The sequence below is a fragment of the Mandrillus leucophaeus genome, unplaced genomic scaffold (assembly GCF_000951045.1).
Source record: "Mandrillus leucophaeus isolate KB7577 unplaced genomic scaffold, Mleu.le_1.0 Scaffold763, whole genome shotgun sequence".
In the NCBI taxonomy this organism is placed as follows: domain Eukaryota; kingdom Metazoa; phylum Chordata; class Mammalia; order Primates; family Cercopithecidae; genus Mandrillus; species Mandrillus leucophaeus.
Genome location: NW_012108286.1, coordinates 1300689 through 1320602, shown reverse-complemented (window position 1 = coordinate 1320602; position 19914 = coordinate 1300689). Strand labels below are relative to the sequence as shown.

Here is a 19914-nt window from a genome sequence, read left to right as displayed (position 1 = left end):
AATGTAGATTATTAAACACCATTGGTGACTTAAATGAAAAAGTAATGGCAAGATCTGAATTCAAGTCAAGTATTATCGGAAAACTGAACTAACGTGACGGTTTTTATTTGCATACTACATATATTTTAATTTTTTTCAGCAGGTAGCCACTAATTTTTTTAAGAAAAAAATGAAAAGGGTACAATTCTTTGAAACCAGAATTTAAATAGTTGCCTACTTTAAGTAAATCAATTTCCAACGTTACAAAATAAACTTCATGTACTTTTTTCTTTTTTTTTTTTCCTGAGACGGAGTCTCGCTCTGTCGCCCAGGCTGGAGTAGATCTCGGCTCACTGCAAGCTCCGCCTCCCGGGTTCACGCCATTCTCCTGCCTTAGCCTCCCGAGTAGCTGGAACTACAGACTCCTGCCACCACGCCCAACTAATTTTTTGTATTTTTAGTAGAGACGGGGTGTCACTGTGTTAGCCAGGGTGGTCTCGAACTCCTGACCTCGTGATCCACTCAGCTTGGCCTCCCAAAGTGCTGGGATTACAGGTGTGAGCCACCGCACCCGGCCAACTTCATGTACATTTTTATGGTTAGGTATTTGGCGTATGTGGGGGCTCCATAGCTTTCATCCATTACTCAAAGCGCTTCAGGACCCTAAAAAGGCTCAGAGCTGCTTCGATAAACAAGAAAGAATGCTGCAAGCAAAGGCAGCAGTTTCGCTGTAAAATCCTATTGTTGACATATAAGAGGGCCGTGTTGCCTCGCTACCAGCCTGTGGCGTTGTTGGGGCTCTGGGAGGGCGCGCGCGGCGCCTTTATCAGGGCGTGTGCGAGCGTTTATTTGGGAGGACACCACACGTGGACGCCTCAGCCGACCGTCCTCCTTCCCGGGGGCCCTGCCCCAAGTCGCCGAGTAGCCGCAGAGTCGCATCCGTAGCCCCGCCGCCCCTAGTGTTCTGGCCATGGCCGCGCGCCTCCTCCGAGGGTCCCTACGCTTCCTGAGCGGCCACTGTGCGGCGCGCCCGCTGCCCAACGTGCGGTGAGTGGCAGCCGGGACTTCCGCGGCTGCAGGCCGGGAGGCTGCGGGGCGAGGCAGAGAGTCACTCCTGTCGCTGGCTTGAGGCGGGGCGGGGCGCGCGCGGCTGGGAGTGCTCCCCAACTCCGGCGCGGGGCTAGAGCTGGCCTGGTTTCCCGGATCCCGCGGACTGGATGCAACCAGCTGCGGGGCGGAGGAAAAAGGGGTGTCACCCGTGCGAGGCCACGTCGGGGAAAGCCAAAAGATTTCTCCAGAAGCTCATTCCGGAGCACCATTCCAGCCCGTCTAGTTCAGCGGCCTGCAGTGGGACCCGAGAGCCTGCGTTTTGGGAGGAGGTGGTCACCCACTGGGCCCGGCTGCAGGAGCGCGGGCTGCGATCTATGTCCCAGTTCGAGCTATGAACCCGTCGTTCCCCACGGCTTAGACTCGCCGCGCGGTAGTGAACTTGGGACCCGGACACGGTGCCCGGGCTGCGGCGCAGACCAGAAGTGTCCAGGGCAAGCTGGGATAGAAATGACTTGGTGAGGGTTCCATCAAACAAGGAAATTAGGTTTAGATTTATCAACAAATCCTTTAAATACAGAGGATTAATGAAGAGAGAGTCTAAGGTCTAAGTGGCTCAGTGATTCTTAAGGTGGTGTTCATAATATGATCAAAAGTTTCAGATACCGTCTGAAACAAAATCTATTCACTGGGTAAACAAATTGAAAGCATGGAGAATTCATTATTTAATAAGGGTGAAGGAACTGGGAAATTTGCGAATGACAGCATTGGTGTAAGGTACTCTAATTTTCTTTGAGAGCTGTGAAACAAAATGCCTAGTCTTCCTGGGGAGGTTTGGGAAGACTTCACTGAGAAGGTGACTTTTCTTTAGGATACATAATTAACTCTTACCTGGAACATTATAAGACAGTGATCCTCAAACTTTTGTTTGTTTTATTTTATTTATTTATTTATTTATTTATTTATGAGACGAAGTCTCACTCTGTCGCCCAGGCTGGAATGCAGTGGCGCGATCTCCGCTCAGTGCTGCAACCTCTGCCTCCTGGGTTCAAGTGATTCTCCTGCCTTAGCTTTCCTGAGTAGCTGGGGCTACAGGCGCGTACCACCAAGCCCTGCTAATTTTTGTATTTCTTTTAGTAGAGACGGGGATTTCACTATATTGACTAGGCTGGTCTCGAACTCCTGAGCTCGTGATCTGCCCGCCTCAGCCTCCCAAAGTGCTGCCTCAAACTTTTTAATAACAGGACTCCTGATGCTCTTAAACTTAGAGGACCTCAAAGAACTTTTGTTTATGTAGATTATATCTATCTTATGTCGTTATCAAAGGGTGTCTACAAAACTGAGAAACTTTACAAATATTTAGTTTATTTAAAAGTTACAATAATCTCATTACATATTAACATAAATAACAGTTTTTATGAAAAATAACTTTTCCTAAATAGAAAAAAAGTGAAAAGAGTGACATTGTTTTACATTTTTACAACTCCCTTAATGTCTGGCTTAGTAAAAGATAACCAGATAATTATATCTGCTTCTGTATTATCCATTGGTGTAAGTTTGATTGAAGCATGGCAAGAAAATCTACCCTCAAATAGAGAACACTGGAAAAAGGGAGACCTGAGAGACCCTCTGAATGGGCTGGGGGGCTACAGTTTTGTTGTAACAGCTTTTTGACCTTTAATGTGCAAAGGAATCCCTTGGAAATCTTGTTAAAATACAGCTTCTGATTCAGTGGGTCTGGGATGGGGCCTGAGACTGTGTCTTTAAAACCAGCTTCCAGGTGTGTGGAAGGTGCTGGTGGAGATTGTCTCCCTTTTAAAATGTAAAGGAGGCTTAAAAAAAAATTATAGCCTAGCAAATAAGATTAGTTGCAGTTTATTGCCTTAAAGAAAAAAAAATGCCAATTTTTCCATTACAGATTTCTTCATCTTTAGATTAAGAAATACATGTTGCAATAAACTTGCTGCCACGTGTTTTGATTTTCTTCCCTCTGCATATTCTCTCCTGACCACCTTTGACTGACCTGAAAGTCTTTATTGTTTTGGCATTTCTTTTGCTTTCCTGTGTCTTAATGTATTTTACTTAAAAATATTGCAGATATTTCCTTAACACAGGATAGGCTATTCAATTTTAAGATCCAGTAAGACTCGGTTTTAAATTCTGGCTCTATTATTTGCTTATTATGTTGACAAATGATTCGGTGTCTTACGGCCCCAGTTTCCTAATCTCAGCATAGTTTTTTCCTGAGGAAAACTCTCAAGTATGGAAAATTTATATGGACAAATACGTGCTTTATAGTTTTATCTCTACTAGCAAGAAAAAGGAGTCGATCATTTCCATTATAGGGATAAAGTAAATGTTAGTTTATTTAATGCAACAGGACAATGGTCTAGCTCCCTTGCATGTCTTGGTCCCCTATTATCTCTTCTTCCTAGAATCTCTGACCTCATCTACTCTTCTCAGCCCACTCTGGCTACACTTGCCTTCTTGCTCTTTCTAGAACACATCTGACACGATTCAGACATACAGCCTTTGCTCTAGTTGTTCTTTTATCCTAAAATTATTTTATTCTAGAGGTATGCCTGGCTAACTCTATCACCTTCAAGGGTTTGCTCAAATCTCACCTTTCTGGTTTGACCTACCCTGACTGCAGTATTTTTTTTCTTTCTTTTTTTTTGTTTTGTTTTGTTTTTAGTGACAGGGGCTCGCTATGTTGCCCAGACTGGTTTCAAACTCCTCAGCTCAAGCAATCCTCATGCCTCAGCCTCCCAAAGTGCTGGGATTACAGGTGTGAGCCACCAAGCCCAGCCTACTACATTATTTCATGCAGCAACCTCTGTCTCTGCCTCCCCCCAGCCAGATACTCCTGATACCTTCTCTACTTTACTTTTTCCATAATACTTATCACCTTCTATGGTATTATATAATTTGCTTATTTATTGTTTATTGTTTATTCAGTCTCCCTTTGTTAGAATGTAAGCTTAAAAGCCAAGATCTTTGTCCTCATCTTAGTCCTTTGTTCATTAATGTATCTCGAGTTACTAGAACAGTGCCTGGCACAGAATTGGCACTCAGTAAATATTTGCTAACTAAATGAATGAATAAGCCACTAAAAACATGATAATTAGGGAAACCTTAGAAATAGGTTGTAATAGCGACTGGGTGCTGTAGCTCATGCCTGTAGTCCCAGCCCTTTGGAGGCCAACATGGGTGTATCACTTGAGATCAGGAATTCAAAAGCAACCTGGTCAACATGGTGAAACTCTACTAAACATGGTGAAACTCTATTAAAAATACAAATATTGGCTGGGTGTGGTGGCAGCACCTGCAATCCCAGCTACTCCAGTGGTTGAGGTAGAAGAATGGCTTGAACCAGGAAGGCGAAGGTTGCAGTGAGCCAAGATTGTGCCACTGCATTCCAGCCTAGGCGACAGAGCCAGACTCTGTCTCATAAAAAAAAAAAAAAAAAAAAAAAAAAAGGAAAGAAACATGTAATAGTAGAGTTATTTTTTTTTAAAACTGCTTTAAGTCTACTTTGATTAATTACATGAAATAGATCTTTTCTGGATAAGGACTAGAAAGGAAAAGGCAGGGTCCAACTAAGGAAGAAATACACTAAATCAGAATTTAATGCAAAATAGAAAAAGCATCCTTTGGCAAGATTTGAATATATGATAAGTTTTTTAGATGTGAACTTGAAAATGTACAAAATGATGCATAGATTTTCAAAATTTTTTTCAGGGGTACTTCAAGGGAAAAAAGGCTGAAGACCACTGAACTAAAGGAACTACAGAACAGTCTCATTTTAAGCTCAGTGTGAGAGGGATGGGAGTAGGTCCTAAATAATTCCATTTTACAGAATCTTTATCAGAGATTGATGAGTATTTTTATCTCCACCCAGATTGTCTTTGTAATGTGGCAATTACATCAACACAGTTTGCATCTTATACACCTGCAATTTGAAATTGTGTGATTCTGGTTAAAATACTAATTTTGGAAGCTTTGCATTATTTTAAACATTGTACATGATATGAAAATTTATCAGTATTACTCTATTGTACTATTTGAACTTTACATAATGTAATCCATATGTCACATGACAATACTGCATTTCACCTCAAGTCAGACCTGTGGTTAGTTCTAGGCATCGTCTTCTTTAAGGATTTGAAGATGGAGACTGAGTTGAATACTGATAAGGTACTTCTTAATTCCAGCTATATGAGGTAGATCCCATCAAAAGTGGTGGCACTCAAATTTGAACCCAGGTTTGTCATAATTCAAACTCTCTACTCGCCTCTCAAGTTTCTCTGTGAAAGAAATCCATGTTGTTCAGTGGTATTAATTCGGATATGAAGAGTAACAATTCACTTACTTTTCCTACTGCATATATATTTTTTAAGATGTTCTCATTCTGGAGGGGAAGAACGTCTAGAAACTCCTTCTGCTAAAAACTTAACAGATATAGGAATTCGAAGAATCTTTTCTTCAGAGCATGACATCTTCCGGAAAAGTATAAGGAAGTTTTTCCAAGAAGAAGTGATTCCTCATCACTCAGAGTAAGTGGCACATTTTCCTCTAATGAAATGTACACTAGGGGTGTGATAGGACCATTTCCTAGAATGCCATATATTACTATACAGAAAACATAGTATGTTCAGGGCTTTATTAACATTTTTACTGCTCTTCACTGTAACACTATAAGATCCCAGGATTCTTGCAGCTTTTAAAATGAATTGTAAAATGTACTATACACAAAAAAGAAAATTTAAAAATTTGCAACTTAGTCTAAGAGTAGTACTTTTGAAAACCATGGGTAACTGGCAACAAAATACTAGTCAATTTCTTAGTCTTTCTTTTTCTGCTTCATGAATTAATTAAACTGTAAAAGCACAAAAAGTCAGCATAATGCAAACCTTGGTAAGAATTGGTTACCTCTGGATATTTCTTGATTAACTAATTACTATTATTTTATTGATCAGAAACTTATCATTTCTATTACAATAAGATTTTGCTTCATTTCCAAAATTCACTCAATGCCAGTACAGATGCTCCTCAATTTAGTAGGGGTTACAAGTTGAAAATATCATAAGTCAAAAATACATTGTTATTATATTAACACTGTTATTATGTTATAAGAACAAAAAAATCTCAGCACAGTTATATTAGAAGCAGAAATTAGAAGATTAGTAAAAATGAAGAGAGAAATGGTTCAGGAACATCATAGGTTTGTGAGGTTTTACACACCTAGCCTACTACACGCCATAGTTTAGGCCAGCCTACATTAAACATGCTCAGAACAATTACATAAGCCTACAGTTAGGCAAAATCATCTAACACAATGTCCACGTTGTAATAAAGTATTAAATAACTCATGTAGTGTATTAAATATTCTAATGAAAGTGAAAAACAAAACAGTTATATAGATCCTTGAAGTAAGCATGTTTTCAACTGAATGTGTATTGCTTTTTCACTATCATAAGTAAAAAAATTGTAAGTTGAACTGTCATAAGTCAGAGGCATCTGTATTTTACAAAATTTAGAATGGTTTTTAAATAGCATTAAAAGTAACTTCCATTAGGTTTTTACTAATACCTTCTTGGTAAGAATGACCAAAATAAGCTAAACTCAGAAGCCAGAAGCTGTAACTAGTCTTTGGTGAAAAGCGACTAGCTTCTGTTTTGGGGGGGGTTTGTTTGTTTGTTTGTTTGTTTGTTTGTGTGTTTGTTTTTTAAGACATGGTCTCACTCTCTTGCCGAGGCTGGAGTGCAGGGACGTGATCATAGCTCACTGCAGCCTTGAACTTCTGGGCTCAAGCAATCCTGCCTCAGCCTCCCAAAGTGCTGGGATTACAGGTGTGAACCACTGCATCAGGCTTCAACTAGCTTCTTGTAGACAAGAGAAACATGGTACACTTTGCTCTGGTACAATCTCTTTTGTTTATTTCTTCACTGCTTTTAAATTTTGTTCCAGAAAAAATCTTGAGAAGGCTTTGAAATAAAATAACAGGAGCTGACAAATTTTAAGTCAATAATAAAAATATTTCCAAAGCTACTTTAGGCAGCAACTGCATTCAAAACACACATAGTAATCCAACTCTTAAAAATTTTTGTAGTGTCTCTAATTACCTTCAATCAGTATCTTCAAATACCCCATGTCTCACTATAATCCACTTAAAAATACAAAAATTCTCAGATATTTTTTCACTATCTCCAGCTAGCCATCTGTTTCCTCATTCTGCCATTCTCATTTTTAAAGAAGAAAAGCTGAGGTTGCCTATCTTACACAAATGTCTAATGTTTTCAGAAGTTCATTTGATATAGAGCTATGGTGCAAGGTGCTTCTTCTCTCCTGTTCTTCCTATTTAAACTGTAATGAGGTTCCCTACTTTGTCAGCTTCTATATGCTTATCCCGTAAGTTCAGCACTTTAAGGAAATATGCCAAGGAGAATTGCCTTTTACAATACAGGTTAAGCAAATTCCCATGACGACATGCCGTAACTAAGCTTGCATGTAAGAGTACTAGCTGAGCAAAACTACATCAATGAATATCAGTGGGTATAATTTTCAAGTCCAATAAATAGTCAAGATGGGGAAAGATGATGGCAAATACACGTAAGAGGAGAGGGCTGGGTGCAGTGGCTCATACCTGTAATCCTAGCGCTTTGGGAGGCTAAGGTTTGAGGACTGCTTGAGGCCAAGAGTTCACGACCAGCCTGGGCAACATAATAAGACCCCATCTCTACAAAAGAAAATTTTTTTTTGGCCTTGTGGCATGTGCCTGAAGTCTCAGCTGCTCAAGAGGCTGAGGTGGGAAGATTGCTTGAACCCAGAATTTTGAGGCTGTAGTGATCCATGATTGTGCCACTGCACACTAACCTGGGTGACAGCCCTGTCTCAAAAAAAAAAAAAAAAAAGGCAGAAAAAAGGAGGAAGAGAAGTGATCAAAGAGTCAGAGGCAAATAGAAGCATATGGCTAATGTAAATAATTACCTTAAATTAAGAATGCATTTCTGCACAAAATCATTCATAAGTTCAAAGTTGTGGCCATTTAAATAATATGAAAAAAATCTCTGATTTTAAAATATTTGTTATTTGCAGATGGGAGAAAGCTGGAGAAGTAAGTAGGGAGGTTTGGGAAAAAGCTGGAAAACAAGGACTGCTTGGTGTCAATACTGCAGAGCATCTTGGTGGAATTGGAGGGGATTTGTACTACGCAGCTGTTGTCTGGGAGGAGCAGTAAGTATGGAGAGCTTTAAGGCTGAGTCTTGTTTTGTAAATACACCACTCAACTTTCTGAAATGACCAAAAAAAAAATGTTTTCTAATCTTGGAAGATTGAAAATTCAGTGTAAAATGTAAAGGACTATACCACTCATGCACTCTTACACATTTTTTGAATGTGGGATAATAAGAAAATCCTTTTAAGTTGCTGAAATAGGTGCTATTGAAAATTAAAGAGATCTTTTTTTTTTTTTCCTGTCAATGCTTACGGTTACTTTTTGCCCTTAGAAAAGATATTTGAAAGAGAACAGCAGAGTAGAAAAATGTTTCCATTAAATATACTAGAATTTTAATATATAAGAGCAAATAAAGATTGCAGTTGAAAAATGGGCAAAGAATTTGAAGCAATAATTCATCAAAAAAGAAATGCAAATAAGTTTTTTTTAATGAGAAAACTTCATCCTTACTAACAAATGCAAATTAAGCTTATCTGGAGGTATCATTTTGAGTATCTATAAAATTAGTGAAAATGAAAAATCCTAATACCCAGGGCTGACAAGATTGCAGTGAAAGTGACACACTATTGGTGGCTTTATAAATTAGAACAATAAATTTTGGGGGGGATTAAAAAGGTGAAAACATATTTAAAAAATATGTTCCTGCTCTTTGACATAGAATGCCACTTTGGGGAATTCATTTTAAGGAAATAATTTAATAGGAAATATAGATGCTGTGTTCAGAAATCATTGTCATGTTAGGTCACAGTTCTCCAAATGTTGAAGCAATCTAAATGTCCAGCAGTGGGAGAATGGATAAGTAAATTATGGTACATAAACAACTTGTAATATTTTGCAGCTATTTCAGATTAAAATCTACATAAGAAAAAATAGGATTTTGTTGTGTCATAGAATTTATTTTTAAATTTTAAATTTTTATTTGTGTGTGTATGTGTGTCATAATTTTAAAAGAAAATAGCAAAGTACACAATTCACTCCATGACTCCATGTTTTGTTTTGTTCTGTTTTTCTTTTTTTCTATTTTTTGCTTTTTTATTTTTGTTCTTTTGTTTCTTTGTTTTACCAAGACTCCATCTTATTAGAATATATCCTCATGGCAAAGGCCGTTAGAGGAATACAGTTATTATTCCACTGTGTTAGAGGAATATAACTGCAGGTGATTCATATTTTAAAATATTTTATCTCTCAATTAAATAAGTGTTCATTGAACTCTGTTTAGCACTGTTATTGTGTTGAAACCAGAAATTTTAAAATTAGTAAAAAAAAAAAAAGAGAGAACACAGTCAGAAATGTCATAGGTTTGTGATGAGACAGGCCACTACCAAACAGTTTGACAGGATCTTTAATACGTTGTTGTTATAATAGTCATTTTTTAATTGCTAGTTTATGCTCTAATTTTTCTTCTTTTTTCATTCTAAGAGCTTACTCAAATTGTTCAGGCCCAGGTTTTAGTGTTCATTCAGGTATTGTCATGTCCTATATTACAAACTATGGCTCAGAAGAACAGATTAAGCACTTTATTCCCCAGATGACTGCAGGCAAATGTATTGGTGCTATAGCAATGACAGAGCTTGGAGCTGGAAGGTAAGTTAATATTTAGTTGACTTTGGATTCTTGGAAGCAGTGCCTTGACATTTTCTTAGTACTTGGTTAATACATAGACTGAGCTATGTGCTAGGAGGAATGCAAAGATGAACACAGGATAATTCATGACCTCAAGTAGGAAAATAACAATAAAGCAGATTATAATGTATGCTATGTTTGAGATATTAACATAGTTTTATGCAAAGAAAATGGTAGTGTGTAAGTCGAATTTTCACCATAATGAATTTTACTTGTAGGGTGAGATTCACATGTAAATGTCAAGCAGTTTGTTACAAAGTTGTACGTGGAATTCTGGAGACAAGGATGGAGTAGCAATCTTTAAAAGTCTTTCATTTATAAGAGTTGATACAATAGGAATGAATAAGATCACGTATTCAGTTATTCGCTGGTTATATCGTAAATGTCTTCAGTGTGCCAGGTATACAGTAGTGAACAAAACAGATGTGGCCTCTGTGCTTAATGAAGAGAAAGGCAAGAAATAAGCAAGTATATATATTCGTAATTATAAATTATGATAAGTACTGTGAAGGAAATGTACTGTGCTATAGACTAATGGTATGTTTGTGTTTGGTGGGATATGGAAAAACAAATTTAGATATGAATGCTAACAAAGGCCTATAAAAAGTTGTATTTAAACTGAGGTTTGACAAATGGGAAGGAACCAGTTTCATAAGAATGGGGGAAAGAGCTTCCACAGAGTGGGGACCTGATCCTCAAGAGGAAAAATGAAAGACAAAAAAGGGACAAAGGAGGAAAATCTGGGCATTATGTTTCATTTGGAACTGTACAAAAAACGATGGAGCAAGAGAGACAGAAGGATTGAGAGTTTTAAAGGAATCCAGACACGAATAGGAAGAGAAGTCAGTTGGAAAGGCTGTAGGAAAGGAGAAAGGAGTTAGTAATGTGAAGGCCACCATGATGTGGAGAATGGAGAAGAGGTTCTGGCAGGCCTGATGATCCTTTGTGATTTCAGTAGGGTGGAGGGACAGAAGTTACTTTTTATGGGAGTGAGGTGGTTGAGAAAACAGAGGCAGAGGACACAGAGTAATCTTTCTCAGAGCTGAGTGGTAAACAGAAATGGAAAGAGAGGGCAGTGGTTTGAGGCAAACTGGTAGGGGAAATGATGTATGTTAAAGACAGTAGCAACTTGTGGGTCAACAGAAAGCGAACAGTGCAAAGGAAGAACTTAAAGATGCCAAAGAAGTGGCAAGTGAAAATCCAGGAATTGTTTTTGCAGAGGTCAGGCCCTCCTTTTTTATTGTAAAATTTTCTTTTCTAACAGTGTTATTTATTTTTAAATCTCTTAATATTCTGTAGCATGACTTGCAATATGTTTACATTATATTTATCTTTTTAAGATATAAATCCCTAATTTTAGGTCAATACTAACACTTAATTTTGTCAAAGATTAAAGGCTTCTGTTCACTTCTGTTGCCTAAAAGTGTGATCTAAACAAGTAGAAATTTAACCTTCTTCCTTAAAATGTGCTTTTAATTTCATTCTCTAAAATAACTACCTGGCTGACTGCCAATATTCAGATTGAGTTGTATTAGCTCTGTGGTTAGCATGTTCCACTTCCAGCTCATTGCATGTTAGCACTCACAAAGAGGCTATAGAATAAATGAGATCTTAATTTATCTCTAATTTATACATGCAAACAAAGGTTCGTGTGATTTTTGATTTTGGTTTAAAGTCTTTGGCCTTATCTGTGGTTAAGTGTATATAATTAAGAAGGAAATCTAAGAATGAAGATGGAGAAAATAAGCAGATTTCTTTCTTTCTTTCTTTTTTTGTTTGGAAAGTCATTGAAAGTCATGAGAGGATAGTAAATAAGTCAAGTATTTAGAGAGATGAGCAAAGAGTCCATGTGGGTAAGAGAATATAAGAACAGAGAAAAGCCACAGATGAAGAAGAGTACTAGAGTGTTGAGGAATTATGGAATTATGGTGTGAAATTGGCATGAAATAGGGAAAAACACGTGGGAAGAAAAGAAGATAGAAGATGGAATGTGGTTCATTTTGACTGTCCTCGGAGATGAATTGAGCACTGTCTGTATTTTTGGTTTGATTTGGCCTCTACAGAAAAAAAGGTTGCAGTTGCTGAAAAACATCCAGAGTTTCACTGGCCCTTTCCCCTTCCATGGAGGAACGCTTCATTATATATAATTACGTATCTTTGTATGTTGTATTACTTTAGCATTTTATAAACGCTTTCATATTGATTTTATTTTATTTTTTAAAGAAATGGAGATGGGGGTCTCGCTATGTTGCCCAGGCTGATCTCAAACTCCTGGACTCAAGCAATCCTCCTGCCTCAGCTGCTCCAAGTGCTAAGATTATAGGTGTTAGCCACTGCACCTGACCTCATGTTAATTTTATTATATGGCTATTATAATGAGATATATGGAATATAAAGACATGATTTCTATATAAGAAGAAAACAGAAAATAATAAATGAAGTATTTTGACCAAGTTCATAGAACAAATTGTTGACAGCATTGGAGCCAGAGTGTTCTGACACCAGCTGTGTGATCTTGGGTAGAAATCTCTGAGCTTCAATGTCTCTATCAGTGAAATTGAGATAATGATACTTAAGAAGATTACTGTGAGGGTCTAAACTGTTGGCTTTACTAAGTAGTATACTTTTTCATTTTTAATATTTCATATATAACATTCAAAAACTTAGGAAAAATTTACAAACTGAGCTATGCCATTATCTTTATTTCCTTTGATGTGTCCCTGTATAGGAAGATTTTTTTTTTTTTTTGAGATAGAGTCTTGCTGTTGTCACGCAGGCTAGAGTGCCATGGTGCGATCTCGGCTCACTGCAACCTCCACCTCCCACGCTCAAGCTATTCTCCTGCCTCAGCCCCCGAAGTAGCTGGGATTACAGACACCTGCTACCACATCCAGCTAAGTTTTGTATTTTCAGTAGAGACAGGGATTCATCAGGTTGGCCAGGCTGGTCTTGAACTCCTGACCTCAGGTGATCCGTCCGCCTCAGCCTCCCAAAGCACTGGGAATACAGACGTGAGCCACCACGCCCAGCCTTAGAAGAATTGTTTTAATAAACTATGTACAGACATTAGTTACTGATACTTTATACATACTTATGATGAAAAATACGATGTTAGAATACAATAGTATTCAGGCCAGGCACAGTGGCTCATGCCTGTAATCCCAGCACTTTGGGAGGCCAAGGTGGTGGATCACCTGAGGTCAGGAGTTCAAGACCACCCTGGCCAACATAGCAAAACTCCGTCTCTACTAAAAATACAAAAATTGGCTGGGTGTGGGTAGTGTGCACCTGTAATCCAGCTACTTGGGAGGCTGAGGCAGGAGAATTGCTTGAACCTGGGAGGTGGAGGTTGCAGTGAGCCGAGATCGTGCCACTGCACTTCAGCCTCAGTGACAAAGTGAAACTCCATCTCGAAAAAAACAACAACAAAAAAGAAATACGATAGCATTCAACTTTTATGTTCACAATCTGCATCCACCCTTTTGATGATAATCAGACTACAGATTGGTTCACATACGTGTGCCATTTAACCTATGTTTCAGATAGGTGGCTCTGTATTATACAGTCTCTTTCTGAAACTTACTGTGATATTTGAAGTGATTAGATGTGTAATGGATAAGCCTTGAATTCGTGTGTTGAGGGGTCCCTAAGACTACCCCCAGGTTCAAATGATTTGCTAAGAGGACTTACAAGACTCAGCATATATTGTACCCATGGCTACAATTTATTAAAGTAAAGGATACAAAGCAAAATCAGCCAAGAGAAAGTCTCATGGGCAAAGTCCCTAGAAAGCCAATAGCAGCTTCTAGGAGTTCTCTCCCAATGAGGTCATACAGGACATAATTCCTTCAGCAAGTTGTGACGTGTGAAATGTTGTGTGCCAAGGTGTAGCTCATTAGAGACTTGGTGCCCAAGGATTTTATTGGAGGTCGGTCATATAGGCACCCTCTGCCTGGCATGTACCAAAAGTTCAGATCCCCAGAAGGAAAGCAGGTTTTCAACATAAGCCTAATTGTTTGCGCAAACAGTTTATACAGTAAGCCACTTTTATGGGTACTGGGAATGGTGAGAACTCTCCTGAAATCCGGATTCCCAGATGCTAGCCACAGACAATGTTGTAACAGGCCTTTCTAAGGATAGCAGTCTCAGGTCTGCTCTATTAATTCTTTTCTGTATACTTGGCATTTTAATAATATAATTTAACAAATGTTTATTGAGTGCCTGTTATGTACAAAGCAGCATGCTAGGCACAGAGCATATAAATATGATCTTGATACACCACGTGTTTTCAAAAAACTTGAGTCAGATAAGTGCAGTAGGTGGGAAAGATAATTGCTTTTTATTGTAATTGCAATTGAAAGTAAATGCTCTAAGAGAGTATATTTGTTGCCTGATGGCATCTGTGACAAATTATCACAGACTTGGTGGCTTCAGACAATAGAAATTTATTCTCTTACAGTTCTGAAGGCTAGAAGTACAGAATCAGTATCGCTGGGCCCAAATCAGGGTATCAGTAGGGCCACACTTCCTCCAGAGGTTATAGGGGAGGATCCACTCCTTTCCTCTTCTGTCTCTTAATGTCTGTTTGGCATTCCTTGCCTTGTTGCCTCATCACTGCAGTCTTTGCCTTTGTGGTCACATTGTCTTCTCTCCTGTGTATGAAATCTTTCTTTACCGCTCTCTTATAAGGACATTTCTGATTGCATTTAGCGCTCATCCAGATCATTCGTGATAATCTCTCTATCACAACATCCTTAAGTTAATCACATCTGCAAGACTGTTTTTCCATGTAAGGTAGCACAGCCTCTAGGGTATAGGACCTGTTATCTTTGGGATCATTATTCAGCCTAATACAGAGAGTGATTAAAAAAAAATGCAACTGGGTGCGGTGGCTCACGACTGTAATCCCAACACTTTGGGAGGCCAAGGTGTGCTGATCACCTGAGGTCAGGAGTTCAAGACCAGCCTGGCCAACATGGTGAAACCACGTCTCTACTAATAACACAAAAAATTAGCCTGGCATGGTGGCCTACGCCTGTAATGCCAGATACTGAGGTGGCTGAGGCAGGAGAATCGCTTGAACCAGGGAGGCAAAGGTTGCAGTGAGCTGAGAGTGTGCCATTGCACTCCAGCCTGGGCAACAAGAGGGAAACTCGGTCTCAAAAAAAAAAAAAAAAAAATTGCCGAGGGACGTAAAATATAAACACCACTGTGTTACTCTGTTTTTGCGTTGCTATAAAAAGAAAAAAAAAAAAACCTGAAACTGGGTAATTTATAAAGAAAAGAGGTTTAAGTGGCTCACAGTTCCACTGGCTATATAGGAAGCATAGCTGGGGAGGCCTCAGGAAACTTACAATTATGGCCGAAGGCATAGGGGAAGCAGACATGTCCTACATGGCCAGAGAAGGAGGAATAGAGAGAAGAGGGATGTGCTACACACTTTTAAACAACCAGATCTCATGATAAGTAACTCACTAACACAAGAACAGCAAGGGGAAAGTCCATCCCTATGATCCAATCACCCCACCAGGCCGCCTTCTCCAACACTGAAGATCATAGTTGAACATGAGATTTGGGTGGGGACACAAAGCCAAACCATATCACCCACATAAAGAAGAAGAATAGGAAAAATTACACAAGTAATGTGGACTATTTATATACTGTGCTGTTTATTGTAGGATATTTAGATTTTGAGACCCAAGTGTTTTAACAATAGGGGATTATTTTTTTAAATTATGGTAAATCCATGATGATGTTCTGTTCAGCTAATAAGAAGTCATTAGATATTGTTAACAGATCAAAATCATATTATATGGTTCCAGTTTTATAAAAATGCATATATATGTATAGTTATATCCATAGGAAAATATTGGAAAGATATACCTTTAAAATGTTCATTCCAGGAGATAAAATTATTTTTAAAATTATTTTTCTCCTTTGGAATGCTCTCTATATTCTTAATATTTTCTTTAGTAATATTTGCTTCTTTTATATTTAGAAAAATAATCTGTTCTACGCTTAGAGCAGGTTTGTTAGAAAAAAAATGGCATTTGAGACATGCTCTTTTTTTTTTAAGATAAATTCTCACTGTGTTACCCAGACTACAGTGCAGTGGCATGATCATGCCTCACTGCAGCTTCAACTTCCCAGGCCCAAGTGATCCTCTCACTTCAGCCTCCCAAGTAGCTGAGACCACGGGCATGTGCCACCACAAACTAATTTTTTAACTTTTTATAGAGATAGAGTCTAGCTTTGTTTCCCAGGCTGGTCTCAAACTCCTGGGCTCAAGCAGTCCTCCCCACTCAGTCTCCCAAGGTGCTGGGATTATAAGCATGAGCCACCACGCCCTGCCTAATAGCTAAATTTTAGATCAATAGAGATAGGGGAAGGAACCAAGTTGTTTAAAGGCAGCAAAGTACATGGTGACACGTAATCTCAGGGATACAGTGAGGTTTGAAATGTTATGTGAGTCCCATTGGGGTCTTGAATGTTAGTTGGGTTTCGTTATACTACCGTATAAAATCTGGCTAGTTTATATAATAAATCTTAATCATATATTCATTTGTGTAAGTGCTTTAGAATATAATAGATCAGCATGGTTTTTCAGTGCAATTGTGTGAACATTCTTAATATTCAGCAATTTTATAATGGTGTAGCCAGTTTGAATAATCTAATTTACATACATACTTATATAATTTACATAATTCAATTTTTATCATTTGATGAATTGTTTATACTTTCTTTCGATTACAGTGACTTACAAGGAATAAAAACAAATGCTAAAAAGGATGGAAGTGACTGGATTCTCAATGGAAGCAAGGTGTGTAGAGAGGGACTTCTATAGCCTTTCTTTTCAGAGTCATGCCATGGGTAACAATGTCTCAGAGACAACTCATTAATTCTGTTAAATCTAGGGACTCATGCAGGAATTGAATTTACCTAAGCTGTTTTGGAGACAGCAAATTTACAACAAATATTACTTAAGATCTGTGGTAGCTTCTTCTATGTTTCATTTTGCATGCCCCCTCACTAATATGGCAAAGGTTGTTTTAGCTTCCAAACAGCCCTTATCAAACCAGAAAAAGACAAGGTGAGACTCACATTGCTCAAATGTGGGACAAATATTAATAATACTTAAACTTTATGTTGATAAAAGATTGGGGAAAAAACTTTCTCATGTAGATCAAGAAGAATTTCAAAAGATTCTAGGAGAAGGACAGGCACAGTGGCTCACACCTGTAATTCCAGCACTTTGGGAGGCTGAAGCAAGAGATTGCTTAAGCCCAGAAGTTTGAGACCAGCCTAGGCAGCAAAATGAGACCCTGTCTCTACAAAAGTAAAAATTAAAAAAAATAGCTGGGCGTGGTGGTGTGCCCTTTGGTCCCAGTTACTCACTCAGGAGGCTGAAGAGGGAGAATCACTTGAGCCAAGGAGGTTGACATAGAGTAAGACCCCCCTCAAAGAAAAAAAAAGATCCTAGGAGAAAAAGATATCAGTGATACAGTGATAGAATTTGAGAACCATTCAGTTCTACTAAATCAAACAACTCACTGATAGAATTGGAGAGTGCTTCCAATTAAGGTTACAGATGGGCTCAGGATCCCTGATATCAATGAGGGCAAATGCATTTGGTATCACCGAGGGCAAGTGATATTACCCACCTAAAATAGTATCTGGTATATACTCAGTAAATATTTGTTGTTGACTGAGTGTTACGTGAAGGAAAGATGATCATTTTATTTATGATTATAAAACAGTCTTTCTGAAAATATGTGCCAAGGTCTGTTGAAGAATTAGTTTTTATATGTTTGCTTGGGCCAATAGCTCTGTATTTACAAAACTGAATCATTGGTGTTCTTCAAATATACTTTAATAAATATTTGTCTAAATAATTTATCCTAAGGATTATAATTAAACAGATGATAGCTCCAATATATAATCAGTTAACTCCTCACATACAGAAGGCTTGTTTTGAAAGAGAGTAGGATATTTGGTTCGAAGTGAAATGGGAACCACATTCTCTTATACCTCTAGCTCTCTAAGCAGGCCTCATCTGCTCAGCCATAGTGTTTTGTGGGAACCACACAGGAAAAGTACCATTGACTCTGTTTCAAAAACTCTATTAGAAATAACAAAAAATTGAAAGCAAGTAAAAGTAAAGGAATGGGTAAGCAAATACAGTGCATCTGAACGAATGTGCAGCCATTAACATTAGCACCACAAAGTTTTTAATGGTACAGGAAATAATTATACATTAAGTGAAAAAACAGGAGATAGAATGCAAGTACAGAAACATTTTTACTATATTAAAATTAAAAAGATGAGAAAGGAAATTATGAATGATAGTTGTATTATATACTTATGGAGGATTATATTTTCCCTTTTCTTTAGAATTTTACATTCTCTATATAATATCTGCAATGAGTTTCTGTTATTTTATAAGCATTAAATATCCTCCCACCACCCCAAAATGTTGACCCTCATTAGAGGTAATTTCAGCCCTATTCAAACTTTTGAGTGTCATAGTTAGGAAACAAACTGAGAAAATCCACTGGCAAGGAAAATTCTCATATAACTCTGTTAGAAAGGGGGATCCACCATGGTGTTAAAATTCACATTAGGTCACACTGTTGTAGAAATGGTTCAGATTTTATTGATCCTTTGCTGTAATTACTTCCAATAAGACCTTCTGGAGAACTCCACTTGATTTACCAAATTGAGCTCAGCGTATTAAAATGAATAGTTTTTGCCCAATGAATTGCTCCTCCCTTCCTTTCCATTACATTGTTTATTTATTATCTGTAGTTAAAACGTGTATGAGACCACTTCAGAGCATATTGTAGATACTAATTCCTGGATGCTGTGTGATGCAAAACAAACAAAAAGCACTCATAGCATTTCAACTGTGGCAGCTACACAGATATTAGGAACTACACAGAAAGGTAGGCACTTGGTAGACTTTTAAGATTTTTGAGCAAAGGAGTGGTGTAATGGAGCAATACTGTTGAAAAAATATTTTTGCCAAGATGTATAGAAATTTTTTTGAGGACCATCTTTTTCAAAATACATTTTTAAAACATCCTTTGGCCTCATCTGTGCCAAAAAGAATTCTAAGCACTTAAGATAGATATATGAATAGGAAATGGCTAGGAGCTCCTAGTAAGGAGGCATGTTGATGATCTTTTATTATTGTGTCACCTATAACCATACTGCCACCACTATCTTCATTTGCTGTTGTGTAGACAACACTAACGTTATTTGCCCATTTTTCATTATTTGTATGTTTCAGTGCTGTGCATTTTAGGTGATGGGAGTAACCAACATCATTTTATACCCCTACTATTTCAAAGGGAGAGAGATTAAAAACAGATCATTTTGGTAAATCTGAGGTGTTGTAGGAATGCTTAACCCAGCCTGGAGAATTTGAGACCTTTTGGCCAGTCTGATGTCTAAACTGTCCAGGATGAGTACAATTCATTGTAGCAGTGTTGGGAAAGGGCCTTTCCCAAGTAGCAGAAACAAGATTTTCAAAGACTCAAAGGTCAGGAAGATCTCGCAATGTGATGGACAGCAAATAATTTAGTAGCTGACTGGAGAACAGGAAATTGGGGAGAGTGGGACAAGCAATAAGGCAGGTAAGGAGAGGTAAGCTAGTGCCAGTTTGTGATAAGTTTTCTATTTCCTGCTAAGGGTTTTGAATTTACCCTGAAGCCTATTAGGAGCTATTCAAAAATGTTTAAGTGTGAAGGCAATATGATCAGATTGCATTTAGAAAATTCTCTCTGACATCATGATGAATGATACAGCTGTAGAGAGATCAGTTGTAGGAACTTAAGAAATGATGAGGGCTGGAAATAAGGTAATTACAATAGAATTGAAAGGAAGTGAATAAATTCCAAAAGTATTAAGATGGGTTAGAAAAAACTAGATGCTGAATTGAATAAGAAGCAGGATGACAGTGTAATCTATTGAAGCATTCATTGAGATAGGGAAATAGGTTGATAATCAGGATTAGATAGGAGTAGGGG

The 19914-nt window shown here is 38.1% G+C and overlaps 1 protein-coding gene across 1 annotated transcript in view; it reads left to right on the top strand.

Moving 5' to 3' along the window:
* The first annotated feature begins 697 nt into the window (after positions 1 to 697).
* Positions 698 to 19914, top strand: part of ACADL (acyl-CoA dehydrogenase, long chain) — a 38751-nt gene continuing 19534 nt past the window's right edge. The window contains exons 1-5 of the mRNA XM_011966540.1: positions 698 to 1026; positions 5427 to 5582; positions 8125 to 8262; positions 9683 to 9847; positions 16640 to 16706. Coding sequence (XP_011821930.1) covers positions 950 to 1026; positions 5427 to 5582; positions 8125 to 8262; positions 9683 to 9847; positions 16640 to 16706 — 603 coding nt within the window. The 5' untranslated portion in view covers positions 698 to 949. The remainder of the gene's footprint in view (positions 1027 to 5426; positions 5583 to 8124; positions 8263 to 9682; positions 9848 to 16639; positions 16707 to 19914) is intronic.